Source organism: Drosophila melanogaster, chromosome 2L (assembly GCF_000001215.4).
Source record: "Drosophila melanogaster chromosome 2L".
NCBI classification, from domain to species: domain Eukaryota; kingdom Metazoa; phylum Arthropoda; class Insecta; order Diptera; family Drosophilidae; genus Drosophila; species Drosophila melanogaster.
In genome coordinates this window covers 22,530,805-22,556,792 of record NT_033779.5, presented here as the reverse complement: position 1 = coordinate 22,556,792, position 25,988 = coordinate 22,530,805, and the positions used below count along the sequence as shown (strand labels likewise).

Sequence of the window (25,988 nt, the reverse complement as noted above, 5' to 3'; positions counted from 1 at the left end):
AGCCCAGTACACTACCTTGGGGGACTCCATCATTGATAACGCGGTCGTGTGAAGTGGAACTGTTACACCTGGTTGAGAACACTCTTTTGAAGAGATAAGATTCGAACACTTTGTGCGTGTTCTGGGGAAGCAGTTTTGTTATCTTGTACATTAGTCCTTCCAGCCAGACTCGCTCAAATGCTTGTGCAACATCTAAGAATATAGCTGAAAAGTATTCCCGGTGCTCAAAAGCGGTACGAATTTCGTTTGTGATGCGATTGACCTGTTCGATCGTTCCGTGATTTTTGCGAAAGCCAAACTGATGCGATGGTATTGTGTTTCGCCTTTTTAAGTAGGGAGTTAGTTGTTTTAAAAATGCCTTTTCAAACAGTTTCGAGAGACACGTTAGGAGACTGATTGGTCTGTAGGATGAGGGTTGCGTTTTGTCTTTGCCTGGCTTGGGAATCATTACTATAACCGCCTTTTTCCACCTTTGGGGATAGTATCCAAGTTTCGTAATAGCGTTGAAGAGATGGCATAAGGTCAGAACCGCACACGATGGGAGTTCTATGATCATTTTTGGTGTCACCAAGTCATGTCCAGGTGATTTTTTGGGCTTAAGATCTTTTATGATAGATGCTATCTCACTTTGGCTGAATGTTACTGGATTTATAGGGGGGCAAGCTTTTAGTTACCACAGGGAGGACAAATGAGTTGCTAGCAGGATTTGGTTGGAATACTTTCTGAAGGTGATCGGCGAACGCATTAGCTCTATCTTCGTCGCTGCGTATCCAGCTTCCAGAGGGACCACGTAGTGGAACGACTGTTTCTGCCGGTGGCTGTATGCTTTTGTGTGCTTTCCACAAAGGGTTCCTTTTGCTGGTGGGCGATAGTTGTTTGATATATAGATGCTGGGCGTTGGCTTCCTCAAGCTTAAGTGCCCTGGTTAGTTTACGTGTTGCTATTTTTAGATGTTCTTTAGCCGTTGGGGATCTATGTTTCTGCCATTCTCTTCTTAGTCTTCGTTTTTCAAGTACTAGCTGTTCGATTTCACGATTTGTCTTGCTATGATTTGTCATTTTGTGTGTGTCTGGAGATGTAGAGGCCTTGGCTGCAGCAACAAGTGTTTCCTCTATCGATTTGACCAGGCGATCAACATCCTCGTCGGTGAGTACTGTTTGAGTTGGTTCCATGTGAGTACAAACATATTTCGCGTACCTGTTGCCTGTCAGCCTGTAGGGCTGCTCAGTTATATGTGGTCGGTGCCAGAGAGTAAGTAGAACTGGAGAGTGATCAGATGATAGTTTTGCAAGTGACTCGGCCGTAATATTATTTCTTGAAATCTTTCTTGTTATTGCGAAGTCAATGAGATCCGGTAGCTTATTTGGATCTGCTGGCCAGTATGTAGGCCTACCCGGAGTCACATGATCGAGCTTGTTTCGCGGCTTAATGGGCGCGTTGTAAAGTTGTTTGCCCTTTGGGGTCAAAAGACGTGATCCCCATTGCGTATGCTTGGCATTGTAGTCACCGGCCGCTATGAATCGCTCACCGAGTGGGTTGAAAAATTCCAAGAATTGGTCCTCAGAAACTACAAAACGAGGTGGGTAGTAGACTGCGGCCAGAGTGACGGGGCCGCTGCTGGATTGCATGCTTATGGAAGTGGATTGCAGGTAGTCCATTTCAGTTCTGTTATAAAGGTGGTGTTTGATGCGACTTCTGATAAGTATACCAGTGCCCCCATGGGCTTTGCCGTCCAGATGGTTTGTGGCGTAGAATAAGTATCCTGGGATATGGAAGTTGTGCTTGTCTGTTAGATGTGTCTCGGAGAGGAGCATGACGTCAGTATTTTTTTCGAATAAGAACTGGGCAAGTTTGTTTTTATGCCGTGAAACGCCATTCGCGTTCCACATAGATATTTGAAGTGGAGACATTATATTGATTTGGATGACAGAAGAAGCTGTATCAGCATATTTTGGTTTCGCATAAGCTCTTGCATTGTGGTTTGCATGAATGTCATAAACTCTTTTAGGGTTTGCTGGAGTGAGATCATCATCGTTTCAATGCCAGTTGATATATGCTGCGTTTGTTCTTTCAAGGTAGTTATTTTCTGTTCTTCCCGAGTAGAAGTCGACTTTTGTGTTAGCGGATTCACAGATTTAATTTCCGATTTTATGGCACTAGCACTAGGCACTAGACGTGTAGGGGGGTGCAGTGTAGGACGGGCCCGATTGTGGCGGAGTGTGAGCGATGTGGGTGGTCTGAGCGCGTATTGATTCTCCGCGTTTGTTAAGGCGGTTCTTTAGTTCCTTGTATACTACACAGCCACGCCAGTTCGCTGTGTGACTTTCACCGCAGTTGCTGCACATTTTAACAGAGATGTCTTCCTTGTTCTTATGGCAGTTCGCTGTGCTATGAGCTACACTACAGACTACGCAAATAGATTTCAGCGTACAGTACGACTTAGTGTGGCCATATTCTTGGCAGTTAGTGCACTGCACTGGGCGATTGCGCTTGTGTGGCTCTTCCACTGTGATACGCCGATGCAGTAGGAGCTGTAACTTGTAGATTGGATGAACTTCATTTTTTTTCAGTGTCTGGCGCTCTGGCTCCAACTCGATTTTGAACATTGGTTGTGGTTCCTTATTTTTGTTTAATATGTTCATGACCATTTTTGCACAAAAGTTCTTTTCCTTGAGCGCTTCTACGATTTCAGTGGTCGAAACAGTTGCCTCAACCCCTTTGAGAACAACCTTATTTCCTTGAACTTTATTTTGTGATGTTTTACACTTTAATTTGACTTCCCGCCGTTGGGTTCTCCTCTGCGGGGAAATGCTTGCTTATAATTGGTGGCGAGGAGCTTAGGGAAGTTTCACCGTTCACAGTCAAGGGTGAGGTGGAGGACTCTCAAGGCGAACTCCGCAACCTCCAGACCCTTGCTCTGTCCCGTACGGCCTCGACAGACCCCTGTTTATTGTAGTTCCTCGCGGACTTACGGTAGCCAACGGCTGCGTCTTCCAGGCTATCGCCAGGCGAAAGGGATCCGAGTTAACCCACTTCTGCTCTGACCGTTCGCGCCGTTACCACGCCTGCTCGGTTCTCCAAGGGCGACCCCCTGTCGACCGGGTCTTCACCACAATCCCTCCACCCACGAGTATCTTAGCTAGTATTGGGACCGACAGTTCAAACACTAACGGTCTCGCAGGGTCAACAGGATGTAACAAGGCAACTCAACCTAGATCTCTTAATGGAGATCAGCTACCTGTGTCTGACCTTTCCTCATCTCAAAAGTCTCGACGTAGTGATCTTGCCCCTTGCTGATTTTCACTGCTATAGCTCCCTTGCACATGCCTTGCTTCGGGTTGTTGACTCGTATTCTCCTCCTGGTTGACCTTCCCGCTTCCAGCGCCTGACCTGCTTAAATTGTCCACCAAAGTCCACGATTTTACCGCTTGCCTGGTGCAAAGTCAAGCTTGGTACCATTTCTTCTATTAACCTGGTTTATATGCGTTAGTCAGCGTGGCAAAAATTTTTTAGGCAAAACGATAGAAATTTACAAGACTGATAAAAATTTTAAAAAATATGAACAAAATATTCAAAAGTGTGGGAGTGGCAACTTTGGTGGGTTAGTGGGCGTCAGAGTGGGAGTGGCAAAAACATTTTTAACAAGTCGATAGAAATTTAAAAAACTAATAATAATATGAAAATATCAAATGGCAAAAGTTTTTGGGCAAAACGACAGAAATTTTAGACTAATACAAATATGAAACAAGACTATCAAATACCGTTACTCAGCTTGTATAAATGAGAACGAGAAATTTCATAATTTTTCTGGGATATCGATAGATATTGGTGAATAACAAAATTAATGAATTGTTCAAAAATGTAAAAGTCGCTAGAAATTTACGAGACTAGTAAAAATATGCAAAAATATCAAAACATTTTTCAAAAGTGTGGGTGTGACATATACATATTTGTACATATTTGTGGAGTTTTGGCCAATTTCGTAGCAATATGATGAAATAAAATAATTAAAAAGTAGGGCATGACTTTTATGACTATTATGATTTTAAAGTTTTTTAAATTTCTCTTGTTAAGGCACTACTTTCCTTTGTGCACTTAATGCATTGCTCAACAATCAACTTTTTTATACACATTTGTTTTTTATTATTTTTAAAAATAATTTCAAAAACTTTATCGCAACTGGATCCCTTAGCAATATATCTAACAAAATGTCTACTGGAAGTTAATTCAATGAGTACATTATTGCACAAAAAGTTATCTATATTTTGGTCAAAGTATGTACCTCTCATTGTCTTATACAATTTTGGAAAATGATACAGAGTATTCTTGTTGCTGTATTTCTTTTTTTACAATGAAAGGCTGATATATTATCGAATTGAACTCTATTGGCAACATAACATCATCGTCTAATTCGCAATTCGACTTTTGTGAAAATTTAAAAATGTGTAGAGATATGAGCTTGGCAATTATTATATTAAATTCATTAACTGAAAAGTTTCTGCAGTTACCATCTTTTGCTCAAACGCACGCAAATATATTTTCAAGGGGAAAAGTCATATCTTGAGGCACGAAGTGCGGACACAAGCTCTCTGCAATCATTGCCTCATTAATTTTTCACACGTTGCAAGCTGAATACTAATTCTAATATAGTCATATTTGAAATTTATTTTTTAAAATTATGTACATTGATTCGGCTAGTTCTAAGCTATATTTAAATAATAATAACGTTAAGGCAATGAAAAACAAGAATTTTTCGCAAGGTGCCAATTGATCAAAAAAAAAAGATGAAGGGAATATTTTGTCAAATTTACAATGCATGAGCATATACGTGTGCACACATAGAGTTGTCTATCAGTGTATGCGTAGAAAATAGCTGTTCACTGTAGCGCTCTTCGCTCTCACGCTCTCGAACAAAAATCCGGGAGAGCCTGGGACCCACGGCGTCGTATGGCGTATGGCATCTTGTTATTCTAGTGTCTTTGCTTTTACTCTTCGTAGGGTATAAAAATAAAATTTGCAAAACCAAGCACACGAATTTATTTATGAAATTGATAAACATATAAGTAAAATATGTATATTGGTTTAGTTAATAACATTTCCCAAATCGAAATAAAAATCTTTGATTCACTTATTTTTTTAGCTTCATTGTTTAATTAAAAATAAAAATTTGGTTCTAGTTTTTAAATAGTATGCTCAACTAATATATAAACACTAGCAAGGCATTGTAACATTTCTGATATAAGCATTGCAATTTACTTGTGGACGATGTGATATTGTACCTTCTTATCTAAAAATTGTATGAATTTATTTACCTTGCTTAGATTTAGACAATAAGCTGTAAAAAGTAGCGTTGTGACCTAATTCAAGTAACATATACCAATAATTAGTTCCCTTACATTTTGTTTTAAATTTTACTATTCACCATCATGAAATTTGATATTATAAATGTTTGCAGTTGATGTTACTACGCCCTTTTATCGCAAATCGGGAAAAAGTATTTTTGTTTAAAATTCAAAACGAGCTGAACAATTATTTCTTGATGTAATACTCATACGTAAAACTTTAAAATATCTAAAACTTACATTTATAATTGATGACTTAAAACGGCAAATTATTTTGAGAATGTTTCATTAAGTGCACCAGGAACGCACGAAGTGTTTTAAAATGAAGATTAAGCGCTGCTCTTTAATACAAACTAGTCTTCTTCATGATTCGCAGAAATTCTTCTTGATTTACCTCCCCGTCATTGTCCAAATCGGCTTCGTCTATCATCTCTCGCAGTTCCTCGTCAGTAAGTGTTTCACCAAGTTCACGAGCCACCCTCTTTAGATTTCTGAATGAAATTTTTCCAGTGTCATCATCATCAAAAAGCCGAAAAGCCTTAAGAATCTCTTCCTTAGTGTCCTTTTCGGCCATCTTTATAGTCATCAGTTGCAGAAAGACGTTAAACGCAATGCGCCCACTGCAGTCCTTGTCAATGTCGGAAATCATCCTCTTAATCTCCTCCTTTTTTGGCTCGAATCCCAGAGCCCTAATGGCCACCTTAAGTTCCTTTACCTCAATGTAACCCGTGCCTTCGTTGTCAAATAGATCAAAGGCCTCCTTAATGTCGCATTTTTGGGCCTCAGACAGTTCGAACTTGGGGCCAGACTTCTTGCGACCTTGTTGCGTACCCCTTTTGGCAGGAACTGTAGCAGGGTTGGCGTTGCCAGCCGCAGTTGAGTTTTGCTCCATTAATCGATTGGCTTAAATTGGGATTAACGTTTATAATTTTGTGCATGCCTCAGTTATATTTGAAACTCACGTAATTTCAGATGTTGGTATAAGTTCTTGATATACGTCGCATAGACTATACGAGTGAGGGTTGATTTGTCGGATGCTCCTATTTTTGTTATAATATATATAAACATGAAGAGCTCTACACAGCCCACCCTATTCCTAGCGCAACACACAAGTTTACGGTTCACGATTACAAGAAAGCCATATCTTTCGTTTGTGAAACAGCTCAAATAAAGCCGACTAGAATGCCAGAAAAACACAATGTTTAAGGCCTGTTCACACTTGTGAAACATCTACACATATATTTGCACAAAAGCAAAGTAAAAGCAGTAAAGACACTTAAAATTGAGTACAATTATGAACCAGCAATCTATCGTACTAGCAAAGACACTAGAATAACAAGATGCGTAACGCCATACGATTTTTTGGCACACAATTTTTTGGCCGTGGCTCTAGAGGTGGCTCCAGGCTCTCTCGAATTTTTGTTAGAGAGCGAGAGAGCGAAGAGCGCTACAGCGAACCGCTCTTTTCTACGCATACAGTGATAGCAGACAACTTTATGTGTGCACACGTATGCTCATGCATTGTAAATTTGACAAAATATGCCCTTCACCATCAAAGTTCTTTGACTTTAAATCTATATTATTTTTGATCAATTGGCACCATGCGAAAAATTCTTGTTTTGCATTGCCTTAACGTTATTATTATTTGAAAATAGAATAGAAATAGCCAAATCTATGTACATATTATCACAAAAAAAATTTTCAAAAATGACTTTATGTAAGAATATTTGTCATTAGAGTATTCATCTTGAGGCGTGTGAAAAATTAATAAGGCAATGATTGTTGAGTGCTTGTGTCCGCACTTCGTGCCTCAAGATATGAACAAAGCAAAGACACTAGAATAATTCTAGTTATTATATTTTAATGAAATTTATGAAATTACAGTAGTTATAATAATTTCTATTGTTTTTCCTTTAATTAATTAGTATATTTATTAAGTCATTTGACTTAAAATGATGTAATATTAACATTAAAAGTGTTTCAAAAAAAAATTTTGCTTTTAAAAAATTGTCAGATGAGAGACAAATTAGAATTGAACATAAATATAAATGTGTAAACGGTAGCTAATTCGAGCGGCGATTTTAACAAACGAATTTAAAAAGCTTTAAAATTAAAAAATTTTAAAATTAAAATTAAAATTTTAAAATTATAATAAGAAGGGCGCGAATTTTTAAAAATTATTTTATTTCATCATATTGCTACGAAATTGGCAAAAAACTACCCTAATATGTACAATGTAAATTCATTTCTTTGATCAGAATTAATTTCGGCCCGAAAATCGTCTTCTAGCACAACACGCACACATATACGCGTTCTCGTCTCTTGTTTTTACTCACACAAGCAAGCAAATTCTATTTTTAGATTTCTTATGTTCTCAGCGTGAGCGAGCGGAAAGAGAGCAATTTTGGCCGTCACCAAAAAAGTGGCTGCATAGTGCCAAACCAATGTATGGCCGTTACGCATCTTGTTATTCTAGTGTCTTTGGTACTAGTGTAGCAAACAGCTGTGCGAAACGAATAGTTCGTTTTTGAATGAAGCACCGTGCAAGCAAAGACTCTAGTGTCTTTGGTGGAAGCCTCAAATGAATATTTATTTTTATTTCTTATATTACCATTTTGGTAGGAAAGTAACATATAGCAACATACTATTCTCGTTATAATGACTGGATGACAAGATGAGCCTTTTGCCTACGAGAGCACATTATTGGAATCTTCTTATTTTAAATAGAGATGATTTAAACATTGACTGTTCTATGCAAATGATAAAAGATCACAAAAATAGCATTAAAATCTTTCGAACAGCTTTTTAAGCTGTTTATCAGACATTAGAGCGGCCACCTTTTACGAAGTTCTAATTCCGATATTTGAATTTCTTTAAATTTTATAACCTGCCTGTTTGTTTCGTTTCACCAACAATATGGCAGGCCACGACATAACTTTTGGCGACGTACTTATCGACCCTTGCCGAATCGAAAATTTTTGTTGCCGGCAACATTTTGTATGTCAAATCTGTGGTAGAGTCGCAAATAAATTTATTATAAAATACCTTAGTGGCTAGAATGACATTTTGGGGATATGGAATAAACATCAATAGGCTAAGTGAACTAATTTTCCCTTTAAAAATAAGATCTGATTTGATATGAAAACAGGCATTTACTTTACTTTTACAGGCATTTCGGACAGACAAAAGTACCCATTTCACAAATCAAAAAATTTTACGAATTCGAAAACCGGAGGTGATGGTCATTACTTGGAGAAAAACTGGTGACTGGGTTCCTCGGCAACGCATTCTTAAGGTATCTACTGTGGTTTCGCCGTTCGCCTGGGCTCCCTCAATCGATGCATCTGGTCGTTACAGCACTCTTGCGACACTTTTACTGGTGTCGGTGTGTCTTGAAGCCTTAGAAAGCTATCCGTACGAATTCTAGGTAGTGCATGTGGTGGTATTGGTCTTGCTCCGTAAAGGTCTCTGCGGCGTGTAATTCATCCACCTTCTTCTTCAGAGCGTTTATTTGTACGCTCATTTTCATTAGCTCTCGTTCACGCCTGTCCGTAGCATCCGACCGGTCTTCTGAACTTGACTGGTACCGCGGAAGCACACTGGAGGGACACCTAGTATAGCCAAGTGGTGGTAGTTCTATTCCTCCGGCTGCTTCACCCATTGTGGTCTCCATTTGGTCTGTTACGTGTCCTACCTCCTCTGGCTGGTTTTCCAAGTTTTCGAGACTCTCTCGATTAAGTCCCTCATATAGTCAGCGGGTGTCTCCCGCGCTTGCAGTTTGCAGTGCACGGCTCTCCCCTCCACTCTCTCCTTCTATTTCCCTGCACTCGAGCCTCACAAGCAACCTGTCAACTTGGCCTAGTACATCGACAGCGTCGGCTTTACGTTTTCCGGTCAGTTTCCCACCTTCTCTGTAATGATAATTGATAAAGAAACGTTATATTTGCACCGCTAAATGCGTTACCATTGTATCAGCTCTTTATACCCGTTACACGTAAAGTAAAGTAAAAGGGTACACTAGATTCGCCCTACAATCGCCCAAAACTGCCGCGCCTAAATTTTTGAAAAATTGTTGGTTAATTTTTCATAATTTTATTAGTCGCTTAAGTTTCTATTGACATTGCCACTCCCACCAAACCGGTCGCCAAACCGCTCATGCCCAGAAATTTGAACCATTTTTTATTTTCAAATATGTTCTTTTATTTTCCCATTTCTACCAATATCCCAGAAAAATGTTTAAAAGGTTATTCTACACTTAGCTGATTGGTTCGGATAACTGTCAATTTTTCCTTTTGACTTAACTGGCACTGGTTCCACTTAAGTCCAATGTTCTGTAAACAGTCGAACAGTCCGATGTCAGGTAAGCTCACCGTATTCGGGTCGTGGGTCTTGTGAGGTCTCTCATCGCTCCAACATAATAGAGAATAAATATTAGAAGTAATAATTGGACTCGTACCGTTCATCAGTCTTCAGTCGTCACTGCTCCTCTGTACTGGATCGACAAATAAGCGACATATCCGCATTTTTGAACCCTAACCAGTCAAACGACCTGACTAATTGGCCTAGTACCATACTAGCATATACTAGTTATGTATGTTAATTTAAAAAAAAAAAACGGGCTGCTTTTAGCTGTTCGATATTATTGTATAACAAGGAAATCTTTTCTTTACCTAAGGAAAAGGAAAAGGAAAAATCGCTTTGTCATGCGCGATTATGTGTACCACTGTAACTACAGCGCTCTTCGAGTCCCTCTTTTCTCCACTCTTTCTTCTCTCGCTAAAGCTGTCGCGTTATCTATTTAGCAATTCTACTTTGTAAGCTTATGCCGCTAATCTAATTCGCATCTCCAAATAAAGCAGAGCATACATATACATATTTGTGCGTTCGTATTAATTTAATTTTTAACCCTAAGGGTGGCATGTTAGTTGTCTTCCCCATAAAATAAAGCAAAGGACATATGATTTTAAAAGATGATAAACAAAAGTGCTCTTAAAGTCATACCTCTATTCTGAAACATTTACGCGCGTTTTCTGTCGCACATGTTGTTCATAATGCTTAGCAATATAACAAAAGAATATATAAGCAATCGTGCACTGATACTATTTATGTAAGTCCAATGTTCTTTAAAGAGTCAAATTAATTTTGGCAATTTATGATGAAAGTTATGCTAATATCACCCTACAACCTAACCTATCATAGTGTTATCAACGTAAAATCAACCTAAAACACTATTCCTTCAGGAATACGAAAAGTCCTTTGTTGGGTGACGATTCTGTTACGTTACGCTTATTAGTGCCCTCGGTGTGGGGCGAGGGAGAGGCAGCCATGTTCAGGCACCAGTTTGCCAGCCTAAGCTCGCGTATTCGGTTCCTGGGATCTTGGTAAGCCTCTCACTTCTCCAACATAACGAAAATAAAATTAAGTGCCTGTAAAATAAATGGGTTTGTATCGTTCGTCAGTCATCAGTTCTTAATGTCTCAAAAGCTTGCCGGTTAGCTTGATCATGAAACGATCGGACTATGTTTAGGCCACATTCCCTCCTCTCCTCATCCCTTTTCACAAACGATCCCTTTTTTTCAAGGTCATTTTTGACCCACTCAACTTTTCGCGTCAGCACACCTTTCAAAAATACCGACTTATCTTGTTGTAGTTGAATTAATTTAATATTTAATATCTGGAAGCCGTGCCCCGAAACGTATCCCACGTCCAACAGCACAACCCTGCCCCCCTCAACGATTTGATAACCGTCAACTCAGAGGAAGATGTTTTTAATATGTGTAGGATCTAGTAACGTCCTCTGGTGGACAACAAATACCTTACTCTTAAACCTCGACTGGTGGACAAATTGTCTAAGACACCACAATCATCAATGAATCGACCTACTTTAACCGCTTGAAAGAAATCCGAATAGGGCAAACTTTCGATAAGATGCTCGAAGCATCGGTGACTTCTACTACTAATAATAATTCCGTAAGCGCAGTTGAGTAATCTGAGATCAAAGATGTTGCAAATTCGGTACAATATTTGTTCCAAGAATAGAATAACTTGTAAGACGAGATCAAGCGTATCAAGGAATCAACTATACGATATTCTGGTAGATCGCTAAATTCTGAAAGCAAACAAACTCTATATAGTAGCCAAAAAAGATGGGGCTTGTGAAGACTAACGAAAACGGATTGTTGTTCTGAACTGCGTTCTGAATTTGCGCTATGTCTAACAATGGTTAATCGGTCCTCTCGTTGACCAAAAACTATACCTTTAAGAAATATTACTTCCGAGACTGAGCCAGGGACAGAGTTCGAAGCTGCGCTCAACAATATCCTTAATGACGTGGGTACCAATTGACATAAAGATATCTTTTTCATTGAAACAACAAGAAGATGGCGGTGTCTGTTGACCGACTTAAGACACCGTTTGTATTAGATGATAATAACAAAAGCCCTTCCAATTCTGCGGAGAGGGTATGAACATATTCCAAACAACCGAGTTTAATCGTGATGCGCTCACTGAAGGGGAATCTGTCACGACATTCCAAGTAAGCAACATACTAAGGAAGTCCTCTTAAACGCTCTCGCTTTGCCATATTAAAAAATATTGTTGTCAAATAAAATAAGAAATATTAACCGACACAAAGATACTGATATTTGTTTAAATTGTTAAGTCTTGGAGTTATTCAGATATTTTTAAATGTTTGCTGCTCTTCTAAATGTTGAAAGAACAAAAATGTAGCTTTTTGCGGTGGTGGGGGTTGTTTTAATTTGTGTCCCCGGCAATAATTTCAAACAACATTGCACAAATTAGGCTGTCCGGAGTCTGCATTCTTAATATATATTCCTCTTAAAATAATATCAATAAAATTGAATAAGAAAATTGTTTACAAACAATTATAAAAAATGAAATGATGTTGTCAATCAAATAATAAAATTATTTATGTTTTAAAATTTCTTTGCAGATTTCCAAACGTTTGAAGAATATTTTAAATTTGTAGATTAAATTTATAATAACTGATTTACCATTTAATAAACTGTATATATTCACTTGTTTTACGACCATATAAGGAATGTAATATGTTTTAAATATTTAAGGTTTTGGTTGTTTGTTTGAGTTTGCATGTATTTGTTCACCATATTTTATAAATTATAGTTTCCTAGTTGGTAACATTTTAGTTTTTCTTGATATTGTAGTTCTAGTATGTCAAAACCCGGTCGGGGTGGTAATCAGAGTGGTGCCGTTCAAGTCTTCTTTTCCGAGGGTCCGAGGGTCAGCAGTGGTCTTGTCCCGGAATCTCAGATTAAAATTATTCTGACGATATAATTGCGTGCTACGACAAGTTAACAAAAAAAAACGGCTAATCGCCATCCACGAAACAGGCAACGGACAGAAAGATTCTTTTACTTTACAAGCTTTCGCTCGATCCTCAGATGTGGTGAAGGATCATGTAATGCCATTCCTTGGCCATTCTTTACAACAACCGCACAACAGTTATCATCCTGAATGGCCCCTTTTGGTCGCTAATCACGGGGAATATACGCTCACAGGAAATACATCATAGTCAGAGGCAAACAAGTAGGGACTTAAAACATAAAAATATATAATTAAATCCGGCTAAATAAATATAAATAAAATACATTCGTTTTGTTCATAAATCCCCATATTCGCATGTGCACGGTCGGCAGCCAAAGGCCAAACAAAAAAAAAGAAACAAAGAAATAAGCATTCTCAATTACATTCAATTGCAAAGACCAATCGCAGAGAAAAATTATGCCGCTTAAAATTTTCTAAAAGCAATCTCGACAAATGCCTGCCATTTGTCCGTATTCACTGTTAAGTTGGGTGTTTTTTTTTATTGTATGAGCCTCAGGGACCAAACAAAACAACCGCAGTCCCGAATATCTTCCGCTGCACTATGGGTAAAAAGCCTGAAATTTTGGTATTAATTACAATTTTAAAGATAGCGACTTGATTTTTTTTGTTTATTTTTTGAACTGACCACGCCTTCAACTCCGCCCACAAAAGCAATTCTTGAAAATAATGTGAAAAATGTATTTATATACAAATGAAAGCGGTTTTAAAGGATGAATGATGGGTGGCGAAGGAGGTGTGGGTGTTATTATGTCTGTGGTTCAACCGGCGGATCCGGAGGTGTCTTCCCTGGTGGACTGGACTGGCGTGGGAGCGAAGTGAGGACACAAGATGCAAAAACCATTATTATGAGATTAAAGTCAATAAATTTTTTTATATTTTATCAAGTCTTCTTCCTCCTCTAAAAATATATTAAGGCAATTGAATTTGTCTTCCACTTCTTCTTCTTCTTTATTATTGTAGAATGATAACTTGTTAAGTTTGTTGCACGTTTCTGACGCGTTATCTCTAAGGACACCAACAGGAACAATGAATTGGTTTACAATTTGATATCCATGTACCAATATTGGTTGGTGACTACTCTATGTAGCATGTATGTACTCTATATCCAAGCATATTGTTTTATGTATAAATTAAAAGTAGAATGGTATAGAGATTTAAATTTTTCGCATCAATCATGTGCTCACAAGAAATTGAAATCAAAATTATATAAAAATTGTAAATGATTTTGTAGTCCAAATTCAAAACGGACGAAAATATCTTGCTGTTCGAGAACGAACGCTGGTCTGCAGTATATGCTATTATTTGGTTTTTTGAAGTGTAGGAATATGGTCTTAGTTTTTTTATAGCCTTTATAAACTCAATTTTCAAAGGCCCAAAAAGCTCACCGATTGTGGAGATGAATGTATCCAAATAACTCGATTGTTGATTTCATCTATTAGTTTCAACGGTATAATTGTAGTGACGAAAAGGAATTGATCTAGGGCGATACATTCGTTTGATAGAAAGCGTTGTTTGTACGTGCTTTGGTCCGTAAATCCATCGAAGCCATAGCTCACAATAAATGTACAATTCGTTGGGTCTGAGCAAACATCGAAAACTTACTCTTGTATTAAAAGTATGTGGCCAGCTGTATGATCTAGCAAATCTTGCTACGATACTCCTGGCCTTTTTTCAGAAATTTTATGTTCGGAAGGCCTGCATTTCAATTTTGCTTCTACTTTTGAATAAGAAGGTAAAATATCGCATCCTTGCTGCTTATTGAGCGCTTTTATATTAGTATATTGCTGCTTTTTAAATCAATTTTCAATTATGAAAGCTAAAGCATCATTAGCACTTATTTTAATATATCTATATGTTTTCACTGCTTATGCTTTTTTTTAATACAAAGTCCGTTTCTGCTTGCTTCGTTTTTTTTGCGGAAATTGAAGCAGAATGTATGAGAAATGGTGTTGAATGCCCTTGTTCTGCAGCCAGCTTATTTGCTAATTTTTTTTTTAGGTTGAGGCCCTGCACCTTCATATGTTAACTGTTTTCGGCTAGGTTTGCATAGTGTCATTTCTTGCTTATCAATAACGACAACAATTTTAGACGCAAGCCGCTTCGTCGGACCGCAAAAATTGAAAATACATTTCTCTCTTTAAGTGTGCCCCCCAAGGGTAAGGCTTGGGGTGCTTCCTTGTGGAACATCAGCAAATGGAAACAACCTCTTCACTTTCTACAGGAGTCTGTCAAATGCCTGTTGTATCTCCAGAAAGGCGGCTACTGCATATTTTTGCTTTTCCATATCATCTAAGGCAAAGTTCAATAATGCTTTTAATTATATTCGCTTTTTATTTTAAACACTCAAGGCAAAAGAAAGGGCTTAGAGTGACACCGTGCTTAGACACCGTCGAATCTGTGTCACGGCATAACCAAAGACATTAGAATAACAAGATGTGTAACGGCCACACTAACGGCCATTTTGCACTATGCAGACACTTTTTTGGTGACGGCATGGAGATATATTTGGAAATGAAACCGAATGCACCCGTGAAGCCCCAATAACAATGCAATCCACTCATCCACTCAAAATCCGCTCCTTTTTGTCATCCTTGCATGACAAAAACCGTCCTTACACTTAGAAGCGGTTGATTTATATTTTGTTTATTTACATCTGCAAGACAGCATACATATGTATAACTGTATTTGAAATAATCAATAATAATAACGTAAAAATTACAATAATTAAATGTAGAGATGCAAGTTTATAGCTGTTTGATGCTGTTAAAATAAATAAATAAAAGAACTAACACGAAAAACGCCTAATTAGATTCAAATAAAATATTTTAAAATATTATTATTTACTCGCAAAGTACAAACCTGAAACCCGTCGCTAAATTTATAAGAAAAAACTTACGATATGGATGATTTAAAATTAAACAAGGGAGAATGCATGCTATTGTCGGGTTCCCCGACTATAAGATACCCGTTACTCGGCTCGTGGAAATGAACGAGAAATTTAAAAATTTTTCTGGGATATCGTTAGATATTGGGGAATGTCAAAAAAAATTTTAAAAGGGTGGCGTGACCGGTTTGGCGGCTTTAGGTCGTTAGAGTGTGCGTGGCAAACATTTTTTTTTTTGCAAATCGGTAGAAATTTACAGGACCAATAAGGTAAGGGTGTAATATACAAATGAACCCAAATGAACATCTTAAGAATATTTTATTTGTTTTATAACTAAGCATATATACTCATTATATTTTTCTTGTACAAAATGTTTATCTTGTAGCTGAGCGATTGATTTATCATCTAAAGTCCAGACAACAACAATGTTTGCGCTATTACTTCAAAAATCACATAGCATAGTTCTGATGGGATGATCTTTGCGCTTGTGATAGACACAATTCAATAATTTTCTTAATAATGCAGAGAAGAGGATTACACAATGACAACTTTTGGATATGGGTCTGGTGTCTAAAATATCATACGTACAAGCCTTGGAACGATTAGATTAGATTTAGTTTATTAGATTTAGATTTAGTTTATCTAACTATAGGGTATAAATAAGAAAAGTGAGCGTAAAAGGTTATTGAATAGTTTCGATGTACGCAAAATTCTTAATGAATGTCATTTCTAATGATATTATATTTTGACTTTAAAACGGAAAAATTTGTTCCAGGGGCCAAGATGTCGTTACATTGTCGGTACCGAAATCGGTCAACGTCGCTCTGAAATCTTCTTTTAAGATCAATCTTAGGTTAAAGATAAATTATTTACTTACCATTATTGTATGAAAGGTCATGTCATAATTTTTGGATGCAGATTCCAGTTGATCCGAGTTTAGAATAATATGTTGCTTAAAATAGTAAATCGCTGAAGCATCTTTACTTTCCAACATTCCATTTAAATGGAATTGCAACTTTTCGTTTATAAAATGCAATTTACAATAGTCATTGTGAATGGAGACGGCATTGCAAAATAGATCCGCTATATTGGGAAAAGTGAATTGACTTCCAAGACTGCTGACCTGCCTGATTTTTGGTATACTTGGTTTCCTTTCCATAAATTGCTTATTGTTCAACCTGTATTTCGCAGGTACTATTCTTCCACTGAAAATTGCTCGGAATGTATTTCCACAACTTTCTACCGGTACCTGAAAAAGTACAGCACATGATTGCTCATTAAGTTCCACAAGTTGCAGAAGCTGGATTTTAAAATGAGGCAGATGCTCGTTTTTCATTTTACTTAACGCTATAACCACGCAACATTTTTTATTAACAAGTACTTCTGTGGGCAGTAGGAGGACATTGATGCGGTTGTCATAGCATATCAAAAGCTTCCAAAATGTCCCCTGCAATAGGGGCCGGCTATCGATAAGTCTGACGTTAAGCACAGCGTATATACAGCTTTTCTGATCAAGATCTAGACTCTGCGCTGCCTGTAGAAGAACATTATCCCTGACAATATCAATAGGTACTTGAAGGTGGTATTCCAGTGAGGTTTTAATGGCCGCATTTACTCTCCGGATATTTTTACTCATAGATATAAGCTGCTGTTGCTTATACTCCCTATATAATTTTTGCCTTAGTGAATCAGGATGTTTTTTATATTCCTGCAAGGCTTCGGCATTGTGCTGCAGTCTCATCAAAGCTGATGGTGCAAAGTTCGGCGTTGAAATTCTCAGCGTTTGATCGTTCATTTCGGACATCCCAAAAGAAATGCAATAAAGTGTGTTGTTGTCGCTCAGGCAGAACAATTCTTCTTTTTGGTCTATCCAACAGCATGCGTATATCCCGGAGACTGGCTTCGTCAAGGTGTAGACAAAACACTCGTCAAGCTGGGCGTTGTATTTGAATCGCAGTCGCACTAGCTGGTTCCCGTCTGTGTAATAGACGTCGCCATTGGCACTTGTTGCATCGTAGTCCAGCCATTCAGCACCTGTGTGAAAAATTTGACGCTGTTTTATAGAAAGGAGCCTGGACGTGTACCACATGTCTATACTGCCAGAGCCGAGAAAAATCAAACAAAGGTTCTCCATTGGTAGCAGTTTAATGAATTTAACGTGCGCTGCATAAATGCACAGGAGCTCGATATTATAGTCAGGACCGGTACTATCTGATGTTGTTTTGTAATTATAAGCCAACGCAAATACATGTCCACCTATGCTGAATATGTGAATATAATTTTGTTCTGCCGCTCTTGTGCCGAAAAGAGTTCGTGCGAACTCTTCTTCCTTTTCGGTCACTTTTAAAGTTGTCAGAGTGTATTCGTTATGCTGCCAGTCGCTCTGAAATATGTTCTCCTGGTCAAAAGTTATGTCAAATGAATGTTGCAGTGTACACTTGTCCTTTTCCCAATCAGGAAGATCAACATACGTCTGCAGCAGCAGTCGGCGATTCTCTATTCGAATCACGCTGAATCCCACATCGACTATAGCTAAACAACGAACTGCATTGAGCCATTTTATAAGATTCAGGGCCTTAAATGAGGTAAAGCTGTATAACTCCCCATTCGACATATGCAGAATCGTATTGTACCTCAAAGCATGCACACTCCTAATATAGCCTCCTCCACTTTTAGGCACAGGAATTCGCACAGCAGTCATTTTTATCCTGCAGCTGTCCTCTGGCATCTTAAAGCGTATGTTTAGCAAATAATACTTGTCCCAAGTGATAAACACCGACTGGTCATCAGATGCCGCAACTAGACAAAACCCACATGCTTGGAAAAGTGCATCATCCATGACCAACCATTGCTTTAAAACCATATCTTGAAACTTATTGTACGGGTTCATGGTTAATGTGATTATAAGTGCGACCTTGGCGAGTATAAAGCGGTAAAACGTTATTTATTTATAAGGAGAGTTCCTTAACTAATCTTCATTTGTATAACAACAAAGACCCACTAAGCACATCCCAGCATTTTCGGTGCTAATCTCACTATTACGAGAACAAAAGCGTTAGGCAAACTTAAAGCCGAGAAATCGGTCGGGCGGTTTAAATTTAACCACTATATTTATTGCCAAGGCAGATACGTTTTTTTATTCGAACGAGTCATAAGCAGATACTAGACCCTACAAATATAATTTTTGCAGTCGATTTGTAGGGAAGAATGAAGACATATTTTTTTTTAAATAAATGTTTGCCCAAAGCAATTATATGTTTTAGTTATTTAGTTTGTGATTTTGGCCACAATTTCATTTGAGTCAGAAATAATCAAATCAAACACTGTCGCCAAACAAACTCGTTTTTTTATCGGCGACGAACTAAAATGTTTGCAAAATGGGGAAACGAACACTTTCAAAAAGGCTCAAAAAATTTCGGGATCTTCACAACAAATTGCATTGCTAATCGGTCCAGTAGTTTTTTATTATCACTTTCACAACTTGAGAAACATGGTTTGGGTCACATTGTGTTTAAGGTCAAGGAAAGACTGAACTGGTTCAAATAGATATAACGGCCTTAAGATTCTCTAAGCCGATGCTACAGTTCCTAGCGAAAGACATGACACTTGCGCTATTCATTATAGATTTCACTGGAAAAATATGTGTATTTTCGTGTAGTCACGTCGAAGTTAATTTACAACTAATTCGTATAATAAGACGTTAAATATTTCTTTTAGGTTTTAGGTCTTTTTGGGTTTAGGTGGCTTATATTTCATTATTGAATTTCGCCTATCTTTCCAAGCCTATAAATTTTACTTATATTCACTCTAATGTGAAAGCTATACATTTACACATTTCCACTTCTCTGAAGCTTAAAGCGGACGTCCCAACCATTTTAACCGATGTTACACTTCCTCCTGGGTCACCCTTTGTCTAATTTGGTAACATTTTGGGCAATATCAAGAAGCCAACTCTTAATATACCCTTAAAATTTTTTTATTATCAGAGCATGCCTGATATACTTTACAAAATCGGAAACGCTTCCTTCTACCTGTACATATTTTTCATTGAATCTAGTATAGTATACGATTAAAAAATCCGTAATATATTCGAGCAGAGGATATAAAAATTATAGTACAGTGATTGCAGTTTAAAATTCTATTTCGTCCCTATCTGTGAAGACAACTCAGTTAGACAATGTAGCATTTAACAACATTACTTGATCTAATTGTCATACTTCACATGGCTATTGAAGTGAAATTAAATGCGATTAGCAGTGTAAACCTGTCATATCGTTCATACCGTTCACATCGCTTGTTTCGTACTTTAAGAAATTGCGTTGTTGAATGTTAACACCTACGTCAATCTGATTCCACATCACTATTCTGGAAAGGAAACTTATCAACTTAATATCGAAAATAAATAATTCTAAATTGGACACCATTTCCAAGTGTTCCATAAGTTGTGCTGTGCCTTTGACGCTGTCTTGCCTTATATTGGCATTTATTATTTTTATTGTAAGGTATTTTTTAGTACATTTGTTTCTTGGATCCAATAAGGCCGCACTATTTTCCTTCTTTTTGCTAGCAATTTCCGGCGAGGTATGTGTAAAATATTTCTACTCCACGTGATTTTAATAAATCTTTTTTATTTTAGCGGTTATATTGTTATCAAATTTTAAAATGGTAGGTGCTATAGAAAAGCGAGCATGGACTCGAAACATTGAGCATTTATTTATTAAGATAAATACTGAAATAAGTGATTTGGTCGTGCCGAGAAAATGATGTGTTCAGGCGTCTAAAAAGTTTGGCTTATTAGTTGCATTTGTTTTTATTTTTTGCAGGGTTTCGTTAAGGTAGTCAAGAACAAGCAGTACTTTAAGAGGTACCAAGTCAAGTTCCGAAGGCGTCGCGAAGGAAAGACCGATTACTATGCCAGGAAACGCCTAACATTTCAGGACAAGAACAAGTACAACACTCCCAAGTACCGTTTGATCGTACGTTTGTCCAACAAGGACATCACAGTACAGATCGCCTATGCTCGCATCGAGGGTGATCGCGTGGTGTGCGCTGCTTATTCCCATGAGCTTCCCAAATACGGGATCCAGGTGAGTTTTCCCACTGCGTTCTGGCGTACTCAACTTGATGGCCCATTATATTTATTTAAGGTTGGATTGACCAACTACGCTGCTGCTTACTGCACAGGCCTGCTGGTCGCCCGTCGTGTCCTTAACAAGTTGGGACTGGACTCCCTATATGCAGGATGCACTGAAGTGACTGGTGAGGAGTTCAACGTCGAGCCTGTTGATGACGGCCCAGGGGCATTCCGTTGCTTCTTGGATGTTGGACTCGCTCGTACTACAACTGGTGCCCGTGTGTTTGGCGCTATGAAGGGAGCAGTTGATGGTGGTCTAAACATACCTCACTCTGTGAAACGCTTTCCTGGATACTCTGCTGAAACCAAGAGCTTTAATGCCGATGTGCATCGCGCTCATATATTTGGCCAGCACGTTGCAGACTATATGCGTTCTTTGGAGGAGGAGGATGAGGAGAGCTTCAAAAGGCAGTTTAGCCGATACATCAAGTTGGGCATTCGTGCTGATGATGTAAGTACTACATAGTTTTTCAAGACGTCCACTTAAAAAATTACAGCTGCGTTTCGCACACGACGCTAACTGTGCCATAAGTGGACAACATAAAATCTGCAACCTATGTTCGAAGTTTTTCTCCCAATGGATCACACTTCCTGTTATGGTTACACATTTTATACAATTTATAATCCAAATACTCGCGAATTAAATAACATAATAGGTTCGTTAAAAAGCATATTTGGACAATATATGCCTTGATTATGATCACCAGCCGAGCAGATAATGCTCCTGTTGCCTTAAGGGCTGATCTTATTATGCTTCGTGCATCTGTATGTTGAATTTCAGATTCCGAGCTCTCAAAATTTATGTTGCGTATCGACTGTGTTAGCGATCTTGATCCATATTACATATACTGCTTTGTCTTTCAACCTGGTCCATACTTTTCATCAAATATTGTATATTTAAATTCAGATAACCATATATATTATTTAGTCTTAAAAATATGAGCTTTAACAATTTGATCTTGATTTAATTATTAAAAGTCTAATTCATTACTTTGGTTTTGCAGCTTGAGGATATCTATAAAAAAGCCCACCAGGCAATTCGTAACGACCCTACACACAAGGTCACCGCTAAGAAGTCTTCTGCCGTTACGAAGAAAAGGTGGAATGCTAAGAAACTCACAAACGAGCAACGGAAGACTAAGATTGCAGCTCATAAGGCAGCATATGTTGCCAAGCTGCAGTCTGAAACTGAGGCTTAAAAGTGTTCGTCACCAGCTTCAGTTTATATTGGTGTAAAAATAAATAAACAGTTCTAATGACACCAGCGACAATTGGTAGTAATTAACAGCCATTATTTGGGAAACTCTTCTTAAAAATTTCAATCTGTAGTGTGCGGCCGAGAAATGTGACAGAAATGGGGCAATACTAGTCTAAATACAAAATTACCTTAAGTGAGGAATGAACTGAATCGGTATTAAATCTAGAAAAACCCCACATCCCTCCGTACAAATTACAAATTAAGAGTCATTAATGGTAAGATGGGAACTTGTGTACTTAATTCGGTTTCGGCCGCAGTGGAACACTATTTCATCAATTCACTGCTTAACATTTCTCTGGTAGGTAATGTATTCCAAAGGCAAATTAAGACAAGTTAATTCAAATACACAGCCATTTCTGGCCAGAAAAAAACAGCATAAAAAAGGGCCACGCTCACACTTTACTCTTGCCAATTACTATGACGAGTAAACGCCCACAGACTGCCCAGAGACAAAAACGCAGCACAAGTTCGAGCCATGTTGGCACGCCCACAAGTTGCACAAAACTGCCACGCCCACATTTTGAACCATATATTTTTGGCCATTTGCCAAAAAACGTTTTGCCATGCCTACTCTAACGCCCAAAAGCCGCCGAACCGGTCACGCCCACACTTTGGTACAATTTTTAAATTTTTTCTCATTTTACTTCTTAATATCTATCAAGATCCCAGAAAAATAATTCAATTTGAGTTCGCATTCACACTAGCTTTGTTTTACTTGTGTTCCCATAAGCTGAGTATCTAAGTCGATCACTTGAACCAAAGACCCTAGAATTCTAGTGTCTTTGCTTGAACTATAGCACTCTCCTGATAATTTTTTTAACATCTAGTAACCATAACCTCCATTCAAATGATATTCCCAAAGAAAAAGGTTGGTCTCCAGAGGAGGCTTTTTTAAAAATTTCTTTTATAATTTAATTTTGTAAAGATAATTATTAAAACTCCGTTCGCTTTACGTGTGTTTTTTTTTATTTTTGCACTAGGAAATTAACTAAATCTTTTGTCTTTGTGTTTTGTTTACTATCTCTTTTGTTCGTTGCGTAGTGCTGTTTCATGTTGTTTTTGTGCACTGCACTGTGGATCCGCTCTCTCGCTCTCCCAAACAAAATCTAAACCTCTAATCGTGCAAACTGATCTCTTTCTGTACTATAAAGTTTAATTTTAATTTTGCGTAGCTAGAGATAGTTTTCGTTGAGCTGATGATCTCCTTTCTGTGCTAGATTCACATTTTAATAGCCTTTAGAGGAATTTCCAAAGCACAAGAAAGCCGCTAATGGTTGGCTGCCTAAGGGAAACGCCACGCAGCCACTGGCAACAGGAATCCACAGCTGATCACAGTTCTAAATCGTAGCAAATCCACAAATGTTGCTAACATCGGCAGCGGATGGGAGTCCAGCTTGGGATTGCTAAAGATTCCGTTCTATCCACCTGTCCCGATTAGTTTATGACCACAAGTGAATATTGAGTCCGGACTACCGGCACAAATGACCCCTCAAAAATACAATTTTCTTACACAAGTGGCATTTCATCTTTTAAAATAACTGTCCCTAATGAGCTTTTTTTTAACCATTTCCATATATATTTATATTATGGCGGTAAAATACTTGGAAACCAAGGATAAAAATATAAGAAAAGGGGCCCGTCCAGACCACTGCACCATCCGCAGTGGTCCATGACCTTCCTTAAAATACTAACGTCTATCAAAAAGATAGAGCCTTGCGTAGCAAACTAACTTATTTGAATTCTCATAGCCTTTCCTTTGCATCCCATATAGTTGTGTTTACTGAAGTTTTCCCAGTGTAATGAACTGTTTTTCTTAGTTCTGCTCGGTACGAGTTGCAGCGGCTAGCTTAAAGAGCTTGTGGGTTCGTCCCACCAATTTTATATTTTTGTGATTGCCCGACCGAGAAGAAGACAGGGTTTCAGATTAAAGTAGCTTTATTGAAGTATTTTACAGCTGACTCCTCCGGTGATCGCCGTCACTTGCGCCCTTGCTCCTGCATCGCCTTGCCATCGTTGTAGTGAGTTTCCTTGACAACGGACCACGTGCCTGTTCGACTGGGCCTTCTTTGGTCTGTGCGTTTCTCATTGCCAGACAGTTTCACAGTTCGATCTTCAGTGACTTCTCACTGCCGGACGTTCTAGCCTTCGCCTTAACACTCTATTTAGACTGTCCTGACCGCGCGACTCGCGCCGGTACTCTTCTCGTCAATCCCCGCATACGTATGGCTCCTCGCGTGTTGTGACTAACTGCCCATTATTTCAACATCCGAGCGCACGACTTACCGATATCCCAGTACAGAGTATACACGATTCGGTACCACCCGCCAAGCCGCCAAAACAGTCATTGCCCCTATGAGCTGATTCACTTCATTTTAGGGGGGAGGAGTTACCGATATCACAGTACAGAGTATACACGATTCGGTACCACCCGCCAAGCCGCCAAGACAGTCATTGCCCCTATGAGCTGATTCGAGTTGCAAATGCAGACACAGCACTTTGACAGGATGTGATTGCGACAATTCTCGGTTAAGAAACAAGAACCGCCGCACCAGCACTTCGATATATACATGTTGCCAACGAACACTAGAATTCTTTTGTAAACATTTAGCTTAGCTTAAGTCTGAAAAATAAAAGCACAGTTAGTTCCATTTTGGACGACAAAAAAAAAAAAAAAAAAAAAAACAAGCAAACGTGAATTACAAATAGCGCTGGACACCGAAGCAGTACATGGTTGAACAGGTCACATAGGCTAGTCAAATCATACTTTGACATGCCGGACGCAACCGAACTGAATCGAATAGGTCACTAAAGCGCAATGTGATGGAGATTCACAAATAATAATAAAAATATATATATATATAAATATAACTAAATAAGAAATATGTAACGGAACAAATATACATTCCCTATTTTGTACACTTCTCATTCTTACCTTACAACCGAAGAAAACTATGAACAATAAAAAGGAGACAATAATATTGCCAAAATAATTCCAGATTTTAAACACACACTAAATCAAGGTATAGAAGTCTACACTCATCGAATACAACAACAACACACATATTTTTGTTAATCGTTAACAACACACATATTTTTAAGACCTTTCTAACAACGACACATATATTTTTAAGTTATTTTTTTTAAATAACTTTTTGTTAAAAAATTCAACATTCGATGCACACATTTTTCTGTTTGCTGCAAGACCCTTTGCTCTTTGATTAGGCAGTGGCAGGTAGTAACCTTTCTCTAAATGTCTACTATTGGCAAAGTAAAATAAATTTTCCCAAACACTAGGAGCAAGCTTAGAGCTAGTACCAGCTTAACTGATATTAGGGAAGACCCAAACGAAACTCAACTCCAGGCAGTGGGAAGTGTACCTTCACTATCTTCAATGACTTCGACTCTGAGCTCTTCAGGTTCTAACCAAGCCACGTTAATGCCAAGCCAGGCAGACATCTTTTCGTCTCTAAGAATTCCAGTTAGTTTCCTGCCACCTTATGATGGCAATCCAAATAGACTACTCGACTTTATTAATAACGTGGAAGAAATTCTAATTTCAATTAGGGACACAGACAAAACACCATACGGACGCACCCTCTGGAGGGCGATTAGACAGAAACTGGAGGGCAAAGCCGAGGATGCGATCCATACAGCAGGAGCTGGTCTTAATTGGAATGAAATTAAAGACGCACTAATTTTGTTCTGTGCCGACAAGCGAGACGTGCAAGCCCTAATGGCCGAATTATATGGTCTCGCTCACGCTCAACTCCCAATCCAGATTTTGTTCAAGAAAATCTGTGAAATTAAGACAGCTCTTTTCAAACTATTAGATACCCTAGACCTCGAACCGATACCAATCAGATCAAAGAAGGAGTTCTTCGGAGAAACTTGTCTAAATATTTTCACGACGGGCATTAAAGGCCCACTTGGCCTAGCGGTAAGGTCTATGAGGCCTACCAACCTCCAAGAAGCCTTTCAGTGGGCCATGAAAGAAAGAGACATTTG

General features: G+C 38.3%; 3 protein-coding genes, 1 long non-coding RNA gene and 1 other non-coding gene across 16 annotated transcripts, besides 1 other annotated feature; 2 read left to right on the top strand and 3 right to left on the bottom strand.

The window, feature by feature from the left end:
• Positions 1-497: 497 nt before the first annotated feature.
• CG17493 (uncharacterized protein) lies at positions 498-6,729 on the bottom strand. 3 transcript variants are annotated; one of them, NM_001273764.1, is made up of 2 exons: positions 6,305-6,553; positions 498-6,245 (listed from the first exon to the last, which is right to left on the bottom strand). In NM_001273764.1, exon 2 carries the CDS (start codon positions 6,232-6,234, stop codon positions 5,686-5,688), a length of 549 nt encoding a protein of 182 aa, NP_001260693.1. In that variant the 5' UTR covers positions 6,235-6,245; positions 6,305-6,553; the 3' UTR covers positions 498-5,685. The 3 variants fall into 3 exon arrangements, with proteins under 3 accessions (NP_001260693.1, NP_001260692.1, NP_001036396.2); NM_001273763.1 differs by having other exon boundaries at positions 5,008-6,245; positions 6,305-6,729; NM_001042931.3 differs by having other exon boundaries at positions 5,131-6,245.
• Positions 6,662-7,826: a mobile genetic element.
• Positions 7,827-8,340: 514 nt separating this feature from the next.
• Positions 8,341-18,563, bottom strand: lncRNA:CR46268 (long non-coding RNA:CR46268). Of its 6 annotated transcripts, none has more exons than NR_133094.1 (3): positions 18,506-18,563; positions 16,469-16,840; positions 8,341-9,253 (listed from the first exon to the last, which is right to left on the bottom strand). It is a non-coding gene; the product is annotated as a long non-coding RNA:CR46268 (long non-coding RNA). The 6 variants fall into 6 exon arrangements; NR_133095.1 differs by lacking the exon at positions 18,506-18,563 and adding an exon at positions 18,438-18,503; NR_133096.1 differs by lacking the exons at positions 8,341-9,253; positions 18,506-18,563 and adding exons at positions 15,515-16,415; positions 17,800-18,503.
• Positions 16,196-19,125, bottom strand: CG17490 (uncharacterized protein). Of its 2 annotated transcripts, none has more exons than NM_001299205.1 (2): positions 16,469-19,125; positions 16,196-16,415 (listed from the first exon to the last, which is right to left on the bottom strand). In NM_001299205.1, the coding sequence occupies exons 1-2, from the start codon at positions 18,479-18,481 to the stop codon at positions 16,305-16,307; spliced, it is 2,124 nt and encodes a 707-aa protein (NP_001286134.1). In that variant the 5' UTR covers positions 18,482-19,125; the 3' UTR covers positions 16,196-16,304. The 2 variants fall into 2 exon arrangements, with proteins under 2 accessions (NP_001286134.1, NP_001036395.2); NM_001042930.2 differs by having other exon boundaries at positions 16,469-18,563.
• A 783-nt stretch (positions 19,126-19,908) lies between these two features.
• On the top strand, positions 19,909-24,514 carry RpL5 (Ribosomal protein L5). Of its 4 annotated transcripts, none has more exons than NM_001042925.3 (5): positions 20,106-20,172; positions 20,228-20,256; positions 20,415-20,678; positions 20,739-21,176; positions 21,730-22,876. In NM_001042925.3, the coding sequence occupies exons 2-5, from the start codon at positions 20,254-20,256 to the stop codon at positions 21,922-21,924; spliced, it is 900 nt and encodes a 299-aa protein (NP_001036390.2). In that variant the 5' UTR covers positions 20,106-20,172; positions 20,228-20,253; the 3' UTR covers positions 21,925-22,876. The 4 variants fall into 4 exon arrangements, with proteins under 4 accessions (NP_001036391.2, NP_001036390.2, NP_001036388.1 ...); NM_001042923.3 differs by having other exon boundaries at positions 20,143-20,172; positions 21,730-21,992; NM_001042926.2 differs by having other exon boundaries at positions 19,909-20,256; positions 21,730-24,514.
• Positions 21,200-21,335, top strand: snoRNA:Psi28S-2996. Its single transcript, NR_048040.1, has one exon. It is a non-coding gene; the product is annotated as a snoRNA:Psi28S-2996 (small nucleolar RNA).
• Positions 24,515-25,988: the final 1,474 nt, after the last annotated feature.

Bases quoted from the DNA above. Each gene is read 5' to 3' on its own strand.
- CG17493 (NM_001273763.1), bottom strand. From the start codon at position 6,234: ATGGAGCAAAACTCAACTGCGGCTGGCAACGCCAACCCTGCTACAGTT.
- CG17490 (NM_001299205.1), bottom strand. From the start codon at position 18,481: ATGAACCCGTACAATAAGTTTCAAGATATGGTTTTAAAGCAATGGTTG. The intron at 16,416-16,468 runs GTAAGTAAATAA...AGAAGATTTCAG, and splicing joins TGACCTTTCATACAATAATG to AGCGACGTTGACCGATTTCG.
- RpL5 (NM_001042926.2), top strand. The intron at 20,679-20,738 runs GTGAGTTTTCCC...TATTTATTTAAG, and splicing joins TTCCCAAATACGGGATCCAG to GTTGGATTGACCAACTACGC. The intron at 21,177-21,729 runs GTAAGTACTACA...TTGGTTTTGCAG, and splicing joins TGGGCATTCGTGCTGATGAT to CTTGAGGATATCTATAAAAA.